The sequence below is a fragment of the Erithacus rubecula genome (assembly GCF_903797595.1).
Source record: "Erithacus rubecula genome assembly, chromosome: 20".
NCBI classification, from domain to species: domain Eukaryota; kingdom Metazoa; phylum Chordata; class Aves; order Passeriformes; family Muscicapidae; genus Erithacus; species Erithacus rubecula.
The window spans coordinates 11,101,118-11,121,756 of record NC_136672.1 but is presented as its reverse complement, the minus strand read 5'-3'; the positions used below and the strand labels follow the sequence as shown (position 1 = coordinate 11,121,756).

Below are 20,639 nucleotides of genomic sequence, written 5' to 3'. Positions count from 1 at the left end.
CAGTGGAGGAAGTGACAGAGAGTTTCCCTTTGGCAATGAATAAACAGACATTGTGGTCTTTATTTTTGTTTTTTTTTTTTTAATAGAAAAGGAAGAGGAGGAAAACAAAGAAACAGACATCCATCTCTGCAGAACAGGACTCTGTGCCTCCTCAAAGCACAGCACCAGCTCCAGCCACAGAGCTGCCTGACACTTGTGCTGTTCCTCAAGAAATCCGAGCCCCCGATGGGGAGGGAGCACACCCAGGTGCTGATGGACTTACTGGTGCCAGTGGAGACACAGCTGAAGGCCACAGAGATTTGGCACACTTGGAGAAGGAAGCTGGCAGCCTGGAAGCAGAGGGGCTGAGCCCTGCAAAGCAGAGCAGCACAGCCAGTGGGGCAGCCCCAGCTCCCAGTGCCACTGCCCCTGGGATGGAAGGATGGAAGGATGGAAGCAGCCCAGGGCATGGAGAAACAGCCAGGGGTGATGTGGGGCACACAGCCAGGGGTGATGTGGAGCACACAGCCAGTGTGGAGCACACAGCCAGTGTGGAGCACACAGCCAGGGGTGATGTGGGGCACACAGCCAGTGTGCAGCACACAGCCAGGGGTGATGTGCAGCACACAGCCAGGGGTGATGTGCAGCACACAGCCAGTGTGGAGCACACAGCCAGGGGTGATGTGGGGCACACAGCCAGGGATGGTGTGGAGCACACAGCCAGGGGTGATGTGGGGCACACAGCCAGGGGTGATGTGGAGCACACAGCCAGTGTGGAGCACACAGCCAGGGGTGATGTGGGGCACACAGCCAGGGGTGATGTGGGGCACACAGCCAGTGTGCAGCACACAGCCAGGGGTGATGTGCAGCACACAGCCAGGGATGGTGTGGAGCACACAGCCAGTGTGGAGCACACAGCCAGTGTGGAGCACACAGCCAGGGATGGTGTGGAGCACACAGCCAGGGGTGATGTGGAGCACACAGCCAGGGGTGATGTGGGGCACACAGCCAGGGGTGATGTGCAGCACACAGCCAGGGGTGATGTGCAGCACACAGCCAGGGGTGATGTGGAGCACACAGCCAGGGGTGATGTGCAGCACACAGCCAGGGATGGTGTGGAGCACACAGCCAGGGGTGATGTGCAGCACACAGCCAGGGGTGATGTGCAGCACACAGCCAGGGGTGATGTGCAGCACACAGCCAGTGTGGAGCACACAGCCAGGGGTGATGTGGAGCATACAGCCAGGGGTGATGTGGAGCACACAGCCAGGGGTGATGTGGAGCATACAGCCAGGGGTGATGTGGGGCACACAGCCAGGGGTGATGTGGAGCATACAGCCAGGGGTGATGTGGAGCACACAGCCAGGGGTGATGTGCAGCACACAGCCAGGGGTGATGTGCAGCACACAGCCAGTGTGCAGCACACAGCCAGGGGTGATGTGCAGCACACAGCCAGGGGTGATGTGGAGCACACAGCCAGGGGTGATGTGGAGCACACAGCCAGGGGTGATGTGGGGCACACAGCCAGTGTGCAGCACACAGCCAGGGGTGATGTGCAGCACACAGCCAGGGGTGATGTGCAGCACACAGCCAGGGGTGATGTGGAGCGCACAGCCAGGGGTGATGTGCAGCACACAGCCAGGGGTGATGTGGGGCACACAGCCAGGGGTGATGTGCAGCACACAGCCAGGAGCAGTGTGCAGCACACAGCCAGGGGTGATGTGGGGCACACAGCCAGCGTGGAGCAGGGCACTCCTGGCCCTGAGCAGCTGCCAGCAGCCAGTGCAGGTTCCCAGGCCTGGGGCAGCAGCAAGGAGCTGCAAGCAGCGAGTCCCTCGGGGCTGCCTGCTGCCAAGGGAGCCCCCCAAAGCAAACCTGAGAGCAAGACCTCCCCTGGGGCCCAGAGCCTGCAGGCTGGCAAGGAGCCCAAGCAGAAAGGGAGCAGTTCCACTGCCAAGGTGAGTGTGAGTGAGCTCTGGTGAGTGTTCAGTGGGCACAGCTTCCCTTTGCCAGTGTGACTTGCTCGTGCTGGGAGCTGAGGAGCACCAGCCCAGGGATACAGGGCTGAGCTGGAGAGGACTATGGGGAGGCTCTTACTTGAGTTCTGTTCTCCTGGGTGTCAGTTCTAGCCCAGCTCTCAGGGAGGGGTCTCTCAGGTGCCCCCAGGATTGGGAGGTGTCTCTTCTCCAGCCAGCCCTGCTCTCTGGGGAGCTCTGGAGTTCCTTTCAATGAGGGCATTTTGTATTTTGCAGGTGCCTGGGAAGCTGGAATTTTCTGTGGGTTCTCTTTCACTTTCTTTATATCACATCCTTGGGGACCTTGGGCTCAGTGACCTGACTGCTTGGCAGTGTGTTTGGGTTGGGCTCCTCTTCCATCCTGGGCTGTTTCTTTCACTTCCCTCAGTAAGGGATCAGTATTTCCAGGAGCATGAAGCTGGTGGTGCACCAGGAGGAGATGTGCTTCCAGAGTCTCCTGTTTCACTGGGCATTATTTGTCTCCCTGTTGCAGAACGCAAACACAAATGAGAAAAGTCAGACCCCAAGTGAGAAAATGCCAAAAGTGAGTCCAAGCCAAAGAGCTGAGGCTGCCAGAAAGCAGGATGCTGTGGCTGCAGCAGACAGTCCCAAGAACAAAAAGGATCAAAAGAACCAGAAACCTGTGGAAAAGATTAAAGAAAGGTGAGGACAGCCCTGATGCCCCCAGCATTCCTCACTAACAGAGCTGCTGTGAGGAGGACTCCAGACTGAGGTGCTGGGATTGGGGTCAGGACATCCTTTGGACTTGTGGAAATGGAATTGTCTTGAGACTGAGGTGAAGTGGTTGTGCATGACAGAACCAGTGTTGAATGGGAGCTGCAGCACAGCTGGTTCCTGGGTGATGTGTTGAACCTGCTTGAGCATCTGATGGATAAAAAAAGGAGATTGTTCTCTTTATTTCTTGCTCTTACTAACAACATGTGCTTCACATACACAATGTGAAGAGCTGTTTTGATGTTTTGCTTGATGTGTATGAGCTGGAAGGGGTTCAAGGTGTAGCCATTCCAGGTGGCTCTGCTGGGCCAGAGCATCTCCTGCTGCTTTTAGGAGCCCATTTTTGCTTTTTGCACTGGGCTTTGCACTAGGCCAGCTCAATCATCAGTGTGAACTGCAGCCAGAGTCTGTGGGTCTTGCAGCCACTCAGCTGGTGGCTCAAGTCTCATTTGTGCAATGAAAAAACCCCAACAGCATCCTTTCCATTTCCCTTCCACCTGTTCCCTGCAGTTCTGTGAGCCGCAGCGAGGGTGTCACGGTGTATTTCCATGCAATACTGTCCAAAGACTTCAAGCTCAACCCTGATGTCCACAAAGTGTTCATCAGGGCTCAGGACATTCCTCCCTACACCAACTGGAAGGACAGTATCTGTGAGCTGAACTGCACCAGGTGAGTGTTCCTGCTCTGGTCCTTGTGGGGCCTCAGCTGCTGTGCAAGGTGTGGCTCTGTGCCCACGGGGGGGTTGCAGCAAAGGGTTTCACAGAGGAGAAAACTCCTCTAAAATGTGAAATGTGAAAGAGCAGTCAGTGTTGCTGTTAAAAATGAAATGCTTGGGAAAGGAGGGCTGCAGATGAGCTAAGGAGTGCTTTGCTGTGTTTGTGCTTCCAAGGCATCTGGGAGAGCATGGATACCTCATTGAAGGTGCTGTAACTCTCACCCAAGAAATCCTGGATAAATACATTCCTTACAAGTACTGTGTGATGACCAGTGAGAAGGGAGACTATGAGTTCATCTACAAAAAATCAGAATCCAATCAGCATGTGAATCGCTGCCTATTGATAAAAAAGGCCTTGCTGAACAATGGAGGTGAGCTGTGCTGGCTGGCCCTGCTGGGCTGATCCCTGCTGTCCTGTGGCCCAGCAGTGCTGCAGACAGTCCTGGCTGAGGCTGGGAGCTGTGTGCTGCTGTGGCAGCTGACTGCAGGGGTTGTTCTGCTGTGCTCTGTGTTCCAGAGTGGCACCAGTACGATGACATCGTGTGTGCAAGGCCTTCCATGATCAAAAACGTTTTGAACAGACTTACTTCTAATAAATACAAGGAAGTGGTGGAAGGGAAGAAAATAGCTGCCACTTTTATGTTGGAAAGTATCTTCAGCATTCTTGGAACGTGGAGTCCTGCCAACCTGAGGAACTTCTTCTTCCAGCTGAAGCAGTTCCACTCTGTTGCAGTAGCCCAGCTGGTGTTTGATGGCAAGGCAATGCCATGGAGAGAGTTAGACTTCAGCAAAGAGCAGGTAATCCCTTCTCTTGCACAGACAGAAAACGTTCTGGTACTGAACCCAAACTTGAATTTTGCTGTTGGCCTTGCTGGGTTAATTTTGCTTTTCCAAAGTTCAGGTACAGAAGAGGTGAGGTTCCTTCTGGGGTGACTTCCACTGACTGCCTTGGGGGCTTCAGTCAACCTGTGCACCTCAGTGGGTTCTGAGCCCCCATGTGGGTCAGCAGCAGAGCTGTGACCTGGTGACTTTGTACTTGACTGGGTTTTGTCTGGATATTCATTTCCTAAGCCTTGCCATCAAGTTTTGCTGCCAGTTGTTCTGTCACTAACAGCTTCTCTTCACTCTTGCTCCAAACTTGCCTGCTTTTTGGGAGAAGCTCCTTGTCCTGTTCTAAGCAGTGATGCCAGCAGGGCTTCTGGAATCCAAAATTTCTTACTTGACATAATTAGGAAATGTGGCAGAAAGACCACATTGTCTTTTTGGGTTGTTAGGGCTGCTCCTTCGTGTCCTGTGGCCTTGTGGAACTGGGAGAGGACACTGGCTTCAGAAGAGAAAGACTAATGCTGTGACTGGTTTATTTCTTCCCTTCTTTGTCCCAGGTGAATGATTTGCTGCTAAAACACATGAGGAAAATAGCTCTCCCTTTCCTTGCACCAGAAGCAGCTGCAGAGGACAAGCTCATCCACAGCAAGCTGGCTCTGGGGCTCACCATTCTCTGTGTGGTTGAGGACTGGTCACTCCCAGTACCTGAAGATGACCTGGCTGAGCTGTGCAGCCTCTTGTGCTTGGATCAGGTGTCCCAACAAGATGTGCAGAATGAGATTCATCACATCAAACAGGCTTTTGCAGGAGTTGCCAAGTAAGTGCTCCATGTACCTTCTAACTGACCAGGCTGGTGTTACTCAAACCTTTGATAAAACATGGGAATCCAGCTCTCTAGTGCCACAGAACCAGAGAAAAAGTTACATTTGGAGGTGTCTTTGGAGGTCTCAATTCCAGCCTGCTTGTAGTCTTACTGCTTACCTGGCACTGGGTTTGGAGTCCTTCACTTGCACAGCTGCAGCCATTGCATTTCTTTCTGGAGTCCTTCTCTGTGTGAGCTGGGCTGGGGGAGCTCGTGGGGAGGCTGTAGATAAAGGACTGTGTTTTCCCAGTGCTCCAGGAGCAGAATCTGTGCAGAGAGATTCAGTAACATTGCAGCTCTGGACCTTATATCTGGACAGTACACTCTGCAATGAAGAGTAGATGGAGCTAAAACAATGACCAGAGGTTGTTTGGAGGCACACAGGGAGACTGAGATGTAACCTCCCACACCCTCAGGGTGTTCTCAAGGCCTGGATAAAGCTATTCTTTCACTCAGTGTGTTTGTTTTATTTTGTTTTTTTAATTTAGCTTGAAGGTCAACCTGACAAACTTGTGCCAGAGATGCATTGAATGTGGTGTAGAGCAGTGGGTGTGGATCCTTCCCCTTCTGCATTCCTTTGCTGCTCCCCTGCAGCAGGAGCACAGGCTGGTGGAGGAGGATGTCTGGGCAGGGCTGGAAGGGCTTGCATTCTCTGAAATCAGGAGGAAGCAGGATGGGTGAGTTTTCCAGAGCTCCCAGTTCACCCGGTGCCCTGCTGCTGTAGCTGGGGGTGATCTCCTTGCTTCATCTTTTTTTTTTTTTTTTTTTTTTTTTTAATTTTTTTTCCCTCCCTCCCTCGTTTTTAAAGAGTGTGAAATGTCTCAGCATGTTGGGGGAGGATGTTTGGGGTATTTGGGCTCAGCCTCACTGGTGGCTCAGAAGTCACTGAGTCTGACCCCTCAAACACAAACCCCTGGTTCTGCCAGCCAGGGAGGAGCTGGAGCTAAAGCTGCTCTTCTTGGGTAGAGTCTGAGCAAGACCTGGAGTTTATCTTCCCTGAGAGCTTGTGCTCAGTGCTTTGGCTCTGCTCTGCCACCCCTGGATCCCACTGATCCCCAGCTGCAGTCACAGAAGCCCAGGGGACTCCTCTGTGGGCTGCACAAGCTCACTGCCTTTGTTCCTTGGAATCCTGAAGGTTTTGCTTTGTCTGCCCTCCAGAGGGACCCTGCTGGAACGAATGAAACAGAAGAAGTACTTGATGGAGCTTGATGTGACTCTGGTCAAATCCTGGCTGTGCTTGCTGCCCCTGGGGAGCCTGGCTGAGTTCATAAGAGACTTCTGCAGTGACTTGCTAGTTACTCTGCAAGGTCTCCTTTACAGGCTGGACAATGTTGTCCTCTCACTGAGTGCTACCTCTGAGGTTTGTCTTCTGGCAGCTTTACCCAGCTCTGGGATGAAGGCTCAAACTGGGCTCCTGGGTGTCTTTTGGCAGAACTGACCACTGAGGGGACTGGGGGTGGCAGCAGCTTACAGCACAAACCTAAGCTAAAAGCAAAAATGGCTCTGAAGTCAGAAACTCCTCAGGGAGCTAGGGATGTATCTACAGCAAAAAGTGCTGTTGGCATTGATGAGAGGAGGGGGTTCTTAGCTGGATTTGGCCAGTGATGGCAAATGTTTTAATCCTGATCTCCTCAGGTGTGTACCTGCAACTGCTCTTTCACACAGGAGGGTTGGGCAAGGGGCTGCAGATTTGTGAGATTTTCCTGTTGTTGTGAAAACTCTTGTGTTGGTGTGAGGACAGCAGGAGTAGGACTTTGCAGCTAATAACAGATTTGAAACCCCCAAATGATAAGAAGTACAGATTGAGTTTGTGCATATAAAAGCTGCCCAGGTATTTGGAAGCTCTGACATCCAGTAAATAAGTTATGCTATTTTACAGCATATTATTATTTTTATTTATAAAAATGTTGGAGAAGATGTGAAAGAATAGTGAGTTCTCTCTTCCTCAACTAATCAGAAATCAGTCTGTAAAATTTCTTCCTGTATTTTATATTTCTGTATTTGAATTCTCAGGTACTGAAGCTTCTAAAAACAGTGCTGGAAGCCTTGGATGAGCCCCCAGCCAGGTAAGGGCAGTGCACCTTTGGGAGAGCATTGTCTACATCTGCACCAGGCCTGGGGTCCTGCCTGTGTGCCTGGAAATGTGTGGGAAGAAGAGAATCCTGGAGTTCTATCCCATTTTTTAAATCCATCTGAGGGAGGCAGCTGGCACACCATCTTGAATTTGGTGTGGTTTTTACTTTGTTTTTAGTTTTTTATTTTTTTCTCCGAGCAGAAAATTAATTCTCCCTCTGTGTTGGTGCCCTGCAGGGCTCTGGGGGCTCCTTCTTGGCTGTGCTGCTTGTCCTGCTGCCTCAGGCTGCACGAGAGGCTCTGCAGTGCCATCAGAGGAGTCCATCTGTACCTGCTCCCTGCCACTACTGCCACCCTGATTGCCAAGGTTGCCCAACTTGGGCCCCCAGCAGTGAGTACCAAGGAGCTCTTGGCTTGGTACAAGCAAGGTGCCCAGAGATATCCCAGCTGTGGTACAGCAGCCTGGGTTTAGATCAGATCCAGGGTCAGTATGGAGAACTTCACACTCTAAGCAAGACTGGTACTGTCACAGAGTTGTGGAATCACCTAATAAATTTGTTTCTTATTGAAAATAAGGTCAGATGCTCAGGTTTACTGTGATAAGCTTTGTTTTAAGTCTGGTTTTGTTTCCCCTTAAACATTTGTTGTCTTTACCTCCTGGAACAAGCTTGAGCACAAGCTGCCTGTGACCTGCACCTTCCCAGCCCCTCTGTGCTCCTTGTTCAAGCAGTTCTGGCTCTGTTGCTGGGCTCTTGTGTGTTCTGGATGTGTTTGGGCCTTCTCTTTAGAAATACTGATTTAAACCACTTGTCTGTCACTGTCCTGCTTGAACTGTGTTTGTTTTTCTGTCCTCCCCTGTGTGTGGGGCAGGTGCCAGGGGATGCTGTGCAGGAAGATCCAGTGCCAAAGTTGCTCCATGAAGCTCTGAGGGAATCTCGAGCCTGGTTCAGAACCTCTTTAAACCAGAAGTTACTGAAGGAGCACCTGGAGCACATGAGCTTCTTTTTCACCAGTGAACTTTTGGTTTGTCATCTTGTAATAAAGTCAGTAAAAAGGGGTTTTACTGCAGCTCAGCCAGGGCCTTGAGTATCCAGGCTCTTTGCTGGGCTCTGTAGCTGTGGGGGAAGGAATGGGGTGAGCATGGGCAGGGTTTGAAATCACTGGGCTGAGGAGCACAGGGCTGGAATTGGTTGTTCCTGAGGCATTGCTGGGGTGAGAAGCTGCCCTTGTTGGGGTTGTCTTGTTCCCATTGGGACCCTGGTTGTCCTGAGGCAGAGCTCAGAGCAGCCCTGCCAGTCTGAGCTGCTGCTCCCTGCCCTCCCTGAGACAGTTTCCAGCAGCAGGGTGCAAGTGGCTCATCCAAATGTCTCCTTCAGCAGCTGAGACATTTACACAGTGTTTAGGCTGCAAAGCTGCCTTTTGCAGCTCTGGGAGTGTTCCTTTTCCTCTGGATGGAAACATCTGGAAGGGTTGCAGACTGTCTGAGGTGTGAGGGGCATCTCTTCTACACTGTTCTTTTAATTTCCTTCTCTGTTAAGTCTCAGCACTCAGTGGATTAGGTTTGTTTTCCTGTCCCTTGCAGGCCTGGAATAAGTTTGTGAATATCAGCTTTCCAGATAAGGAGTTCACCCAGACGTGGAGGGAAACTTTACTTGCAGATCTGAAGAGAAGAATCCAGAAGGTGGGGGAGACTCCAGGCAGTCTTGGCTGGTGCCTTTTCTTGTCTTGACAGAGCACTGCTTGGTGCTGCCAGGAGAAGCACTTTGGAGACTGAGCTGATGAGAAATCTCCCTTTTGCCCTTTAGGAACCTCCCCTGAACCAAATCTTGGTGTACTGTTGTCAGCACTCCCAAATCACACTGATGGACTCCTCCATCAGCCAGTGCTTCCAGAACTGTGCCACAGAGGCTGTAACTGCAGCCTGCCAGGTATTGTGCTTGCCCTGCTGGGGAAAGGGAAAGGCGGGCAAGGGAGGAGAAAGAAAAGTGGAATTTCACAGCAGTTCTGTTGCCAAGGGATGTGCCTTGTGGTGGAAGGGGAGGTGGATGTTGCTTGAGTTGCTGTCAAGTTGTTTGTTAAACTAACAAGAAAAAAATCAGGATGTGTCTGTGAGGAATACTTGTAATGTGTTTCCACCACGAGCCCTGGGGTCAGTTGTGTCACAGGGCTGTTTTGGAATGTACCTCATTACTGGAGGTGACTCCTTGGTGTCAGTGCCAGTTTTGAGGCACAGACACAGTGGGACCCCAAAGTCTGACCCAGCCCTGCCCTCTGTGTGCCCTGGCAGACACAGAACAACCTCCTGGAGAAGATCTCTCCCTACAACCTGGGCCAGTTCAGCCAGCTGGTGTCTGCTGTCATGGTGAAGTCCTGGCCAGTCAGGGCTGGGCAGTCTGAGGGGGATTTTGATAAGATTCTGCACCACCTGCTCACGAGGCCTGACATCAAACATATCTTCAGTTTTAATGGTAGGTCTGTAGTTGGGGACCTGAGAAGCTTTTCTCTGCCTCACTGCACAGGGTATCAGGGAGAAATTGTCCTGCTCTTTAGTCCCTATCTCAAAGCTTGGAGTGCTCAGCTTGGATTTGGAGAGGGAAGGCCAAGGAAGAGGAGCCACTGTTCCTCTTGTGCTAATCCACTGCAGCTTCCTCAGCATTTGTGGAACATAACTTCTTTCACTGAGAAGTTCTCACAAGTTATTGGCACACAAAAATGCTGGAGAGCTGGCCAAGTGGACAGATCCAAATGGCTTTTGTTTGCCCCAAAGGGTTTGGCTGTGGGCTCTGCATGGAAAGTTTCCACATTGCTGTCCTGAGATGCTGGTTTTGTTCAGAAAGACATGAGGGGTTGCAGGGTGGTGTGAGTCCAGGCTCCTGGGTGGGGGTTCAGTAGGAAATGGAAGGACTCTGTGCCATGACATGGAAAAGTTCCTGATTCTGCCTGTGTTTTGGGAAACATGACATGCTTTTTTTTTTTTCTGGAACAGGAGCAAACAGAAACCTTCTGGACAAACTTACAGATGAAGCAAAGGATATCATGGCCACAGCAGACTCTGTGCTTACGAGTGTCACTGATGACATCCACCAAGGCTGCATCCTTCTGAAACACCTGGAGGAGGTTTTCCAGCACCAGGAACAGTTCATTGGCATTTGGGAGACAAGTGAGAGAGGAGTCCAAAGGGGGCATGGCTGGCTTAGAGCACTGTTGTGGTGATGCTGGCCTGCTCAGGGGGGCTGCAGGGGTTGGGGTGTGGGAGGTGTCTGCTTTGTGACTACAGGTGACATTTCTTCCAGAGCACCAGCAACAACCACGTGAGGAAAAGGAAGTGCTCCTGAGAAGCCTGAAAGAACTGCTGGAGCTGAGGCATGAAGAAGTGACCCAGCTCAGAAGAGAGAAGAAAGCAATAGGAACCTTCCTGAGCATGTGCAGGGAGGTGAAGGAGTTTGTGAGAGGTAGAGTTCTGGGGGAGCAGTCTGAAAGTGGCCACTCCAGAAAACAGCAGTTTCATTGAAAATCTCTTGGTTTTGGGAACAGATTTGATTCTAAACCCCAAAGTGAGGGTGAGGAGGGGTGAGGGAAGTAAACCCAGAGCACTGGGGGGATCAAGTAAGTGCTTGTGCCTTAGATGGCACTTACAGGGCTCCACCTGCCTGGTAGGCTTTTGTGGCTTGGGGGAATGGGGTGAAGTGAGCTGGAGCCAGGCTGCACCACCTGATCTCCCTCTGACCTGTCTCTGGTTTACAGTGAATGTAAGTGAAGTGGAACATCAACACTCAGAAGATCTTTCCTTAAAAAGACTGAATGAAGTTGTGATCATGAGAAAGAGACCCCTGGAGACCTTCTACAGCCTGAGCCCAAAGCTGAAAAAGTTTGTCCACAAAATGCACTCCTTTAAGGACAGCATGATCTTCCAGCAGTTCTGGCAGGAAGCAGCACAGAAGGCAGGAAAGGAGTATGAGTGTGAGCTCCCAGAGGATGAGGAGGATGAGGAGGATGAGGAGGATGAGATGGTTCCTGACTTGGACCTCGATGATGTTTTGGACAGCATGATCCGCCCTTGCTTTGACAGCTATGCAATGCTGTATGATGATCTCAGATCAGGATGTCTCACACTTGCTGAAGTTGATAGAATTTTCAAGGAATTCACAAATCATCCTGAAGATCTCAGAGCAGAGCTGGACACCATCTGTGAGCTTCAGCCTGCAGAGGACAGAGCCTGGGTTGACCAGCGAGTCCAGCAGATCCAGCAGTACCATGAAATGCATTTAACCTTTGATGCTGCCAGGATCATTGCCCAAGTCAAAGACAGTTTAGGCCTCTCTGGTGACTTCAGCATCCTGGAAAACTTGTTGCATATAGTAAGTATCCATGATTTTGGCTCTGTACCTTCCCACAAGTCTGTCTCAGTCTGTCAAGAGCCATTCCTTGTCCCAGAATGCTTATTTGAGGTAAAAATCCGACATTCCCAGTGCTTTTGTGTAGTCATTCCTTAAAGAGAGATGATGATACTGCTCTGTTGGGGTGTGGCTTTGCAGAGGGCTTTCCTTTCCCTGCTGCAGAGCCAGTGGCATTCCCCAATTCCAGACTCAGTGTGTGTTTGCACCCCTTGCTTTCCAGACAGAAAAGCTGGAATCCTACAAGACCCAGAAGCTGAATTCCATCAGCCCTGAGCTCGTGGAAGCCAAGAAGCTGCTGCAGGGGATCACTGTGCCCCGCCGTGGCTGTCTGAGGGAGCTGGCCCAGCAGAAGGAGTTTGTCTGCTGGGTCAGAGAAGCACTGAAAGGTGAGTGCTGCTCATCCAGGAGCTAGACAGAGAGTACTGGAAGGGATGGCAGCTTGTGTGGGGGCAGAGGGAACGCTGAATCCCTGACCCATCTGCTTTGTGCCTTTGCAGCTTCTGGTGTTGGTAGTTACATCTCTGAAGGGCTTTGGTGTGGGATGCTCTGGGAGTGCCCTTTAAAGGTGCCTGTGCACTGTGGGGTGGTGCAGCACACAGTGACCACCCTGCTGGGACTGGGCTGGGCTGGAGGGCTCCAGCTGCTGGGGTCAGAGCTGTTGTTTCAGAGGATGGAGTTGTGTGTCTGCCAGCTGAGCTGTCTGACCTGCACTGGCACCCTCAGCTGCACACCCCCCAGGCACTGCCCCCCTCCTGCCTGGGCACCTGGGGGCTGTGGGGGTCCAGGGATGGACAGATGGCCTGGGAAGGCTGATGGGGAGAGTCCATTTGCCCAGGAGCTGCTGTTCAAAGTTCTCCCCGAGCTCCTGCAGAAGGTGGTGATGAGGGCTGCTGTCCCAGCCGCCCCACTCCTTGTTGCCCCTTGCTGCCTCACTGCAGACATAAACGAGCTGGAGGTGTTTGTTGACCTGGCGTCCATCTCGGCGGGGGAGAACGACCTGGACGTGGACAGGGTGGCGTGTTTCCACGGCGCGGTGCACGGCTACGCCGCCCTGCTCTACGAGCTGCGCCCGCACTCCGGCTTCCTGCACTTCATGCGCTGCCTGCACAAGCTCTGGCGGGCCCTGGACAGCGATGAGAGCCTCCCTGAGAAGCTGGTGAGCTCTGCAGGGCCGGGGCCTCAGCATCTCCTGCATTTCTGCCTGCCAGGAGTGGCTGGAGGTTGGACTGCTCTGGGCGAGCGGCACCTCTGTGGGGACGTCACTGCAGCTCTTGTTACTGCAGGAAAAATACCTGATGTGTCTGCAGCACGAAAATTCACTGCAGCAGCTGTAACTGGTGTGGCACAGGTTTCTCTGGGAGCTCTTATCCTATTGCAGCAGGGCCTGCTTCTGTAGCAAGAGGTGTATCAGCACTGTGGGCTCTGTCCAGCCTCCCGTGGGGTGGGTAAGGAAGAGCTGTGCGGAAAGAGCAGGCTGAACCAGTACTCATTCCTTTCTTCCTTCCTCATCACAAAAATCTTGTGCCAGCCCCAGCTGTTTGTCCTGGTCAGGTGTAAAGCAGAGATGCAGCATTTCAGAGCAGTCAGGGCAGTGCTTGTCTCCTCTCCCCACAGCGTGCCTCAGCTCAGCACCTGGAGTGGCTGAAGACAGTGAAGGAGAGCCATGGCTCTGTGGAGCTGTCCTCGCTGTCCCTGGCAGCTGCCATCAACAGCAGAGGGGTCTACGTGCTCAGGGCACCAGCTGATGGCCAGAAGGTGAGGTTACAGCCCCTCCTGCCTGGGGGCTGCTGCCCAGCACTGCCCTGCCCCAGGCAGAGCCCCAGGCACAGACAGTGTCTCTCTGGCAGGTGTCCTTGGACAGTGTCCTGCACTTCACCCTCCCGGGGAGCTCGGGGGACGCCGAGGCCTGGAAGTACTCACTGGCAGAGCTCCGTGAGCTGCAGAACAAACTGATGCTCATGTCAGCCAAGGGGGAGCAAGGCCTGGAGGTGGAGTGGTTCTCTGAGGTCAGATTCCAGACCCAGGGGGCTATTGGTGTTGGGGCCAGGGTTGGATTTTCCCTTGAGTGTAAGCTTTTCAGGCTGTGGTTGACAGTGGAGTTGCTGGGGGTGGTGGTCACAGGCACATGGGTGTTCCTGCCTTTGGTTCCTTGTTAAGGTGGAACTAAGCTGGAGACAGAACAGTGACCCGGTGGCCTCATCCTTCAGCTGCACTGGTGGTTGTCCTGGCTGGGACCATCTCTGTTCTTTTGTAGCAAGATGGCAGTTTATCTGGTTTCCTGGGGATGCTGCTGTTATAAAGTCACAGTCTGTGGCTGCTGTACAAGGCCTGACACACCTTGGGATCAAAGACTTTCTCTTCATTGAATGTCTTTCCAGTGGTCTCGTGGCTGAAATTTTAAATCAGCTTGTTTCTCTCTCCTCTGTGCTCACACAGGTCTTTTCCAATGTCCAGAGACTTGCCCAGGCCTTCATAGACCTTTACTCAGCTGGGAACATGCTTTTCCGCTCCTGGCTTGCCCAGGTGTACTGTTCACCCCACACAGAACCCTGTGTTCTTATTGACTTCTCCCTGGGCCCCATCCCAGTGCTGGAAGGGCAAGGGGATATTGCAGCTGTGCTCCCAGCCCTCTGCAAGACCATGGAGCGTTTCCTGGAGAGCTGGAAAAGCTTCATGAACACGAAGCGATTGGAGCATTTCTACCTGAACTACTACAGTGCAGAGCAGCTGGTGTACCTGTGCCAGGAGCTGGGCCAGGGCAGCCCCAGCCAGGCTGCCCTCATGATGCTCTCCTTCCTCAACCACAGCTGCACCGAGCAGGATGTCCTTGCAGCCCTCCAGAGCCAGGGCCCCCCCAGATCAGAGAAGGCTGTTCCTGACTTCCAAGTGCTGCTGGATGGGGAGAAGGACCTGAGTGCCCAGCTGGAGTGCATCTGGGAGTGCTACATGAGCAACATGGGCTCCTTCCTCCCCAGCTGCCTGGACATGGACACGCTGGGCGTGTGGCTGCAGAGCCTGGCCAGCAGGGCTGGGCAGCCTGTCACCAGGAGCTTCCCTCAGGACCTGCTGTGCGTGGGGCAGCCCAACCTCATCAGCTGCCCTCGCTCCGAGGTGCTGAGCTCCGCCCTGGCCATTTACATGAGCAGCCCCGAGCAGCCCCTGCCCACCTGGGATGAGGTGCTGCTGTGCACGCCCCACACCAGCGCCGAGCAGGTGGGGCTGTTCCTGCGCCGCTGCCTCATCCCCTGCCGCGGGGGCAGCAAGATTTACACCCTGCTCTACGCAGATGAGCTGAGCTACGAGGTCAGCTGCAGGGCAGAGGAGCTGTTCCAGCACCTGCAGTGCTACAGCAGCTCCTACAGGCTCATCATCCTGTGCAACTGCGAGCGGGAGAACAGCTACCTGCCCTCTGCCTTCAGCCACTGCAAGGTGCACATGATTCCCCAGAGGTCACAGGCAGACATCCAGCACTACCTGCAGCTCCATTTCCGAGTGCCTCAGCCCTCCAGCTCGGCTGCAGCTGTGTTCAAGGAGCACATGTGTGTTGGGATTGTGTCCTCCAAAAGAGCTGGCATGGGTAAGGCAGCCTGTGCAGAGTGGGCTCTGATGGGAGTTCAGAACCACCGTGGGGTTCAGCTTGCTGGGTTTTGTGTCCAAGCTTTAAGTACATTGGTCAAAAAGAGCATTCAGACTGGTCAGTGTAATGAGGTGAAAGCTGGAAGTCACCTTGTCCCCTGGTTTGACTTTAGAAACAAGCACAATCTATTCAAGTCCTAATGAAGAGTAAAGCTTCTCTCAGGCAGTGGAAGGAAAATAAACCATATGGGTAACAGGAGCAATGTGTTGGATTCCAGGCTCCAGCTGCTCAAACCAGATTTAGACTTCCTTCTTCCTTTTAGGAAGCTTCAGATATTTTAGGGCATGGGGTACTCAAACACTTTATTTCCTTCTGTCTATTATGGTCCTAATGTGATATATCTGGTATTGATGGCTTTAATTCTTGTTATGTTTTTTGTAACAGGGAAATCTTTGTATGTGAGGAGGCTGCATGAGAGACTGCAAGAAGAGCAGCCTGACTGTACAGAACTTCTGAAAACCATCAGACTGATTGAACCAGAAGTGGATGAAGATAAAGTGCTAAAGTCTCTCCTGCCTTTTCTGAAGAGAGAGCACCAGACAAAGCCCATGATATTCCATTTTGATATCACCTCCTCAGTGAGTACATCCCTCCCACAGCTGCCTTGTCCTACAGGTCCTGTCTGGACCCTTGCAGGAGCTTTCCTTAAAGCTCTTGTTTCTCAATTAGCCATTTCCCTAGCATGTGTTTTCTAATTATTGTGTAATTAATACACAAATACCATGAAGGTGGTTGAACTCGAGCAGTTGCCCAGAGAAGCTGTAGAGTCTCCAAGCTTGGGGACATTAAAAACCTGGCTGAAGTGGCCCTGGGCAGCCTGTTCTAGCTGGGCCTGCTTTGAGCAGAGAGCCTTCCCACCCTCAGCTGTTCTGTGATTCTGTGAAGTTGTGGTGGGTAAATAAAGAAGTGCCTTGGTATCTCTTCTTGTGATAGGTGCAGCGTGGAATTCCAGAGTTTCTCTTCAAGCTGTTGGTTTTGCAGTACCTGACAGATAATGATGGCAACATGTGGCTACGGCAGAAGTGTCACCTGTACATCATTGAAATCCTGGAGGTGTCCCCAGTGCCAAAGAAATCAGCCAGACCTGTACGTACCAGCAGTGCTCCTTTGCTGAGAATTTCTGTCACTTTGCAGGTGTTTGTACATAGCTGTGGTGAGTTGTAGAGACTGTAACTGTGACCACAGCACAGTCCTGTGTTCCTGTGCTGTATCCCATAACAAACTGGTGTCCCTGGTGTTGTACAAAGTGACATGAACACCAGACAGCAAATGAGGCCTGCCCAGTTTCCTTGGGTTGGTGATTTCTGAAGGCCTGTTAGTCCAAGCTTCACTGCCCCCACTGTAACATTTATAGGAAATATAAAAGTGCAAAATCTCATCTCCCTCATGTTAATTTGCATGTTTGAAAGTAGGGGAATATTTATATGCAGCTGTAAGAACAGAATGTAGAAGTGACTGGAATGAATACCAACAGTTTCTTGGGTTTAGTTTTCTTTGAAGTAGCCCTGGGAAGGAGCTGGAGGTGATGCCAGGCTCATGTTCCTGGAAGGAAAATGTAGAAGGGAATAGGATTCACTGGTGCATTTTAAGTGGAAGAAGGGTTGCACAGGGGAAAAGGCAGGCTCATGTTCCTTGGGTGTGTGGTTTTAGGCAAGGAGACTGTTAAGAACAGATTAACCAAGCTGAGGAAGACTGAGGCTACAGCTCTGTGATGACCTTTTCTTCTCTTTTTCTCTTCTCCAGATGTCAGTGAGCCAGAAGTACCACTTCTTGGATGTGTTCCCTAAAATAACATGCAAGTCTCCCAAAGAAGTGCTCGAAATGGAGACACTGGGGAACTCTTCTGGGGGTGCTTTGGGCCTGGGAATGGACAAGGAGGAGTTCTGCAGTGAGGCTTTCCAGAGACCCTTCCAGTACCTGAAGAGGTTTGACCAGGGCTGTGACCTGGACACGTTCTGGTACGAGGAGCTGTCGGTGGAGGGCAGCCCAGCAGAGTGCCTGCAGCTCTTCCTCCTGCACTGCGGGGTCGTGGATCCCTCCTGGGCAGAGCTCCGCAACTTCACCTGCTTCCTCAACGTCCAGCTGAGGGACTGCGAAGCTTCTGTCTTTTGCAACCCTACCTTTGTCCAGGACACTTTGAGTGGTTTCAAGAACTTTGTGGTTGGCTTCATGATTTTAATGGCGCGGGATTTTGCCACGCCCTCGCTGAGCATTTCCGACCAGAGTTCAGGAAGACCTGCATCCTCTCACCTGGAGAACGTGGCCGAGGAAGATCTGCTTCCTTTCCGCATCAGGAAGAAGTGGGAGTCAGAGCCCCATCCCTATCTGTTTTTCAACGAGGATCGTGTGTCCATGACGTTCCTCGGCTTCCACTTCCAGCAGACCGGGAACTGCATCGATGCCATCAACCCTCTGAACGGCAGCGTCATCAAGAGGAACATCATGAGTCCCCAGCTGTACCAGGGCTTGGTGATGCAGAGGGTTCCCTTCAACGTGCCCTTCGACCAGCTGCCCCGCGAGGAGAAGCTGGAGAGGCTCTGCATGGTGCTGGGGCTTCACTGGGTGTTTGACCCCGATGAGACGTACGAGCTCACCACGGACAACGTGCTGAAAATCTTGGCCATCGAGATGCGATTCCGCTGCGACATCCCGGTCGTCATCATGGGAGAAACGGGCTGTGGGAAGACCAGGCTGGTGAAGTTCCTGTGCCAGCTCCGTGGAAGCTTACTAGAGGTGGAGAACATGAAGCTGGTCAAGGTTCACGGAGGCACCACTGCGGAGATGATCTACGCCAGGATCAGAGAAGCAGAAGCCCTGGCTAAATCCAACAAGGAGAAGCACGGGCTGGACACGGTGCTGTTCTTCGATGAAGCCAACACCACCGAGGCAGTGAGCAGCATCAAGGAGGTTCTGTGTGACCGCACGGTGCAGGGGCAGCCCCTGGCCTCTGGCTCCGGCCTGCGGATCATCGCGGCCTGCAACCCCTACCGCAAGCACACGGACAGGATGATCCAGCGCCTGGAGCTGGCGGGGCTGGGCTACAGGGTCAAGGCTGAGGACAGCAGGGAGAAGCTGGGCTCCATCCCGCTGAGGCAGCTCGTGTACCGCGTGCACGCGCTGCCCCCCAGCATGATCCCGCTGGTCTGGGACTTCGGGCAGCTCAACGACCGCGCTGAGAGGATGTACATCCAGCAGATCGTGCAGCGCGTGGCACAGCAGCTGCCCATGGCCAAGGACGAGGTCAGCACCGTCACAGAGGTGCTCTTTGTCTCCCAGCAGTACATGAGGCAGAGGGATGATGAATGCAGCTTCGTCAGCCTGCGGGACGTGGAGCGCTGCATGGAGGTGTTCAGGTGGTTTTACGGGCACAGGGAGCCGCTGCTGAGGGAGCTGGAGAAGTACCTGGCCGAGAGGAAAGCTGCCAAGGGCAGCGGTGACAGGAGCGCCGTCACCTGGGCCCTGGTGCTGGCAGTCGGGGTGTGCTACCACGCCTCCCTGGAGAGGAAGGAGCCCTACAGAACTGCCATCAGCCAGGTCCTCCCAAAGCCTTACGATACCCAGAAAAGGATCTTGGAAGAAATCTCCCTGATGCAGGACTTATTCCTGAGTGGGGTGCCGCTCCGGGATACCATAGCAAGGAACTTGGCCCTAAAGGAAAATGTCTTCATGATGGTCATCTGTATTGAGCTGAAGATCCCTCTTTTTCTTGTCGGGAAGCCTGGGAGCTCCAAATCCCTGGCAAAAACCATCGTGGCCGATGCTATGCAGGGTCAAGCAGCTCATTCTGATCTGTTCAAGGAGCTGAAGCAGATCCATCTCGTGTCTTTTCAGTGCAGCCCCCTCTCCACTCCAGAGGGAATCATAGGCACGTTCAAGCACTGTGCTCGATTCCAGGAAGGGAAGAACTTAGACGAGTATGTCTCAGTGGTGGTTTTGGATGAGATTGGGCTGGCAGAAGACTCTCCCAAAATGCCCTTGAAGACTTTGCATCCACTTTTGGAGGACGGCTGCATAGATGATGTCCCTCTTCCTCACAAAAAGGTTGGCTTCATCGGGATTTCCAACTGGGCTTTGGACCCTGCCAAGATGAATCGAGGCATCTTTGTGTCTCGTGGGGACCCCAGCAGAGAGGAGCTGATCGAGAGCGCGAAGGGCATCTGCTGCTCGGCACGAGGGGCTCTGCAGAAGGTGGAGCAGTATTTCCATCACTTTGCAGATGCATATGAAAACATTTGCAAGGCCCAAGACAGGGAGTTCTTCGGCCTGCGTGACTACTACAGCCTCATAAAGATGTTTTTTGCCTTAGCTAAGAGCTCCAAAAGCGAGCCCACACCTCAGGATATCGCCGCGGTGATTCTGCGTAACTTCGGCGGCAAAGACGATGTCAACGCCTTGGAAATATTCACTTCCAAGTTGCCAGAAAGAGGAGAGATCCGTGCTCACGATATCAGCAGGATAGATCTGATCCGACAGAACATTTACAGCAGCGCTGAGGATGGGGACTGCAGGTACCTGCTTGTGCTGACTGAGAATTATGCAGCGCTGCAGATCCTCCAGCAGGCTTTTTTCAGTGCCCGACAGCAGCCTGAAATCATCTTCGGCTCCAGCTTTCCTAAGGACCAAGAATACACCCAGATCTGCAGGAACATCAACCGAGTGAAGGTCTGCATGGAAACTGGCCAGATGGTCGTGCTGCTCAACCTGCAGAACCTCTACGAGAGCCTCTACGACGCCCTGAACCAGTACTACGTGTACCTGGCCGGGCAGAAGTACGTGGATCTGGGGCTGGGCACCCACCGCGTCAAATGCCGCGTGCACCCCAAGTTCCGTCTGATCGTCATCGAGGAGAAGGACGTGGTGTACAGGCACTTCCCCATCCCGCTCATCAACCGCCTGGAGAAGCACTACCTGGACATCAGCACGGTGCTGGAGGCGGGGCAGCGGGCGGCGGCGCGGGAGCTGCAGCGCTGGGTGCAGGAGTTCACGGCGGTCAGCGCCGAGGAGCATTTCCTCGGGCAGCAGCGCTACAGCCCCGCCGACGTGTTCGTGGGCTACCACGGCAACGCCTGCGCCTCGCTGGTGCTGCAGGGCACGCAGCGCCTGCGCCCGCGCTGCCCGCCCGCGCAGCTGCTGCCCCGCGCCACGCGCTGGGCGCAGCTGGCCCTGCTGGCCTGCGCCACGCCCGACGCCGTCATCCGCCTCTGCGCCTGCCCCGGCGCCTTCATGGCCCACGACCTGGCTCACACCTACTTCAGGCAGCAGCAGCACACGTCCTTCGCTGACTACCTGGGCGCCCAGGTGTGCGCGGGCGCCGCGCCCCAGGTGACCTTCACCGAGGTGAGTCTGGGGTGCCCCAAAGCCCCTGAGCTGTGCTCAGCTCTGGGTGCAGCGTGTGCACCGC

General features: G+C 53.3%; 1 protein-coding gene across 1 annotated transcript in view; it reads left to right on the top strand.

The window, feature by feature from the left end:
• RNF213 (ring finger protein 213) overlaps nt 1-20,639 on the top strand; it is a 45,811-nt gene that overhangs the window by 3,114 nt on the left and 22,058 nt on the right. Inside the window, exons 3-28 of the mRNA XM_079323716.1 lie at nt 87-465; nt 1,714-1,937; nt 2,488-2,657; nt 3,240-3,398; nt 3,619-3,815; nt 3,962-4,242; nt 4,827-5,086; nt 5,620-5,808; nt 6,290-6,491; nt 7,145-7,197; nt 7,442-7,595; nt 8,075-8,227; nt 8,787-8,885; nt 9,010-9,132; nt 9,492-9,672; nt 10,191-10,364; nt 10,498-10,656; nt 10,949-11,562; nt 11,822-11,987; nt 12,540-12,757; nt 13,216-13,356; nt 13,449-13,607; nt 14,038-15,178; nt 15,623-15,816; nt 16,172-16,324; nt 16,982-20,575. Of these exons, the coding sequence (XP_079179842.1) occupies nt 87-465; nt 1,714-1,937; nt 2,488-2,657; nt 3,240-3,398; nt 3,619-3,815; nt 3,962-4,242; nt 4,827-5,086; nt 5,620-5,808; nt 6,290-6,491; nt 7,145-7,197; nt 7,442-7,595; nt 8,075-8,227; nt 8,787-8,885; nt 9,010-9,132; nt 9,492-9,672; nt 10,191-10,364; nt 10,498-10,656; nt 10,949-11,562; nt 11,822-11,987; nt 12,540-12,757; nt 13,216-13,356; nt 13,449-13,607; nt 14,038-15,178; nt 15,623-15,816; nt 16,172-16,324; nt 16,982-20,575 (9,537 nt within the window). The remainder of the gene's footprint in view (nt 1-86; nt 466-1,713; nt 1,938-2,487; nt 2,658-3,239; nt 3,399-3,618; nt 3,816-3,961; nt 4,243-4,826; nt 5,087-5,619; nt 5,809-6,289; nt 6,492-7,144; nt 7,198-7,441; nt 7,596-8,074; nt 8,228-8,786; nt 8,886-9,009; nt 9,133-9,491; nt 9,673-10,190; nt 10,365-10,497; nt 10,657-10,948; nt 11,563-11,821; nt 11,988-12,539; nt 12,758-13,215; nt 13,357-13,448; nt 13,608-14,037; nt 15,179-15,622; nt 15,817-16,171; nt 16,325-16,981; nt 20,576-20,639) is intronic.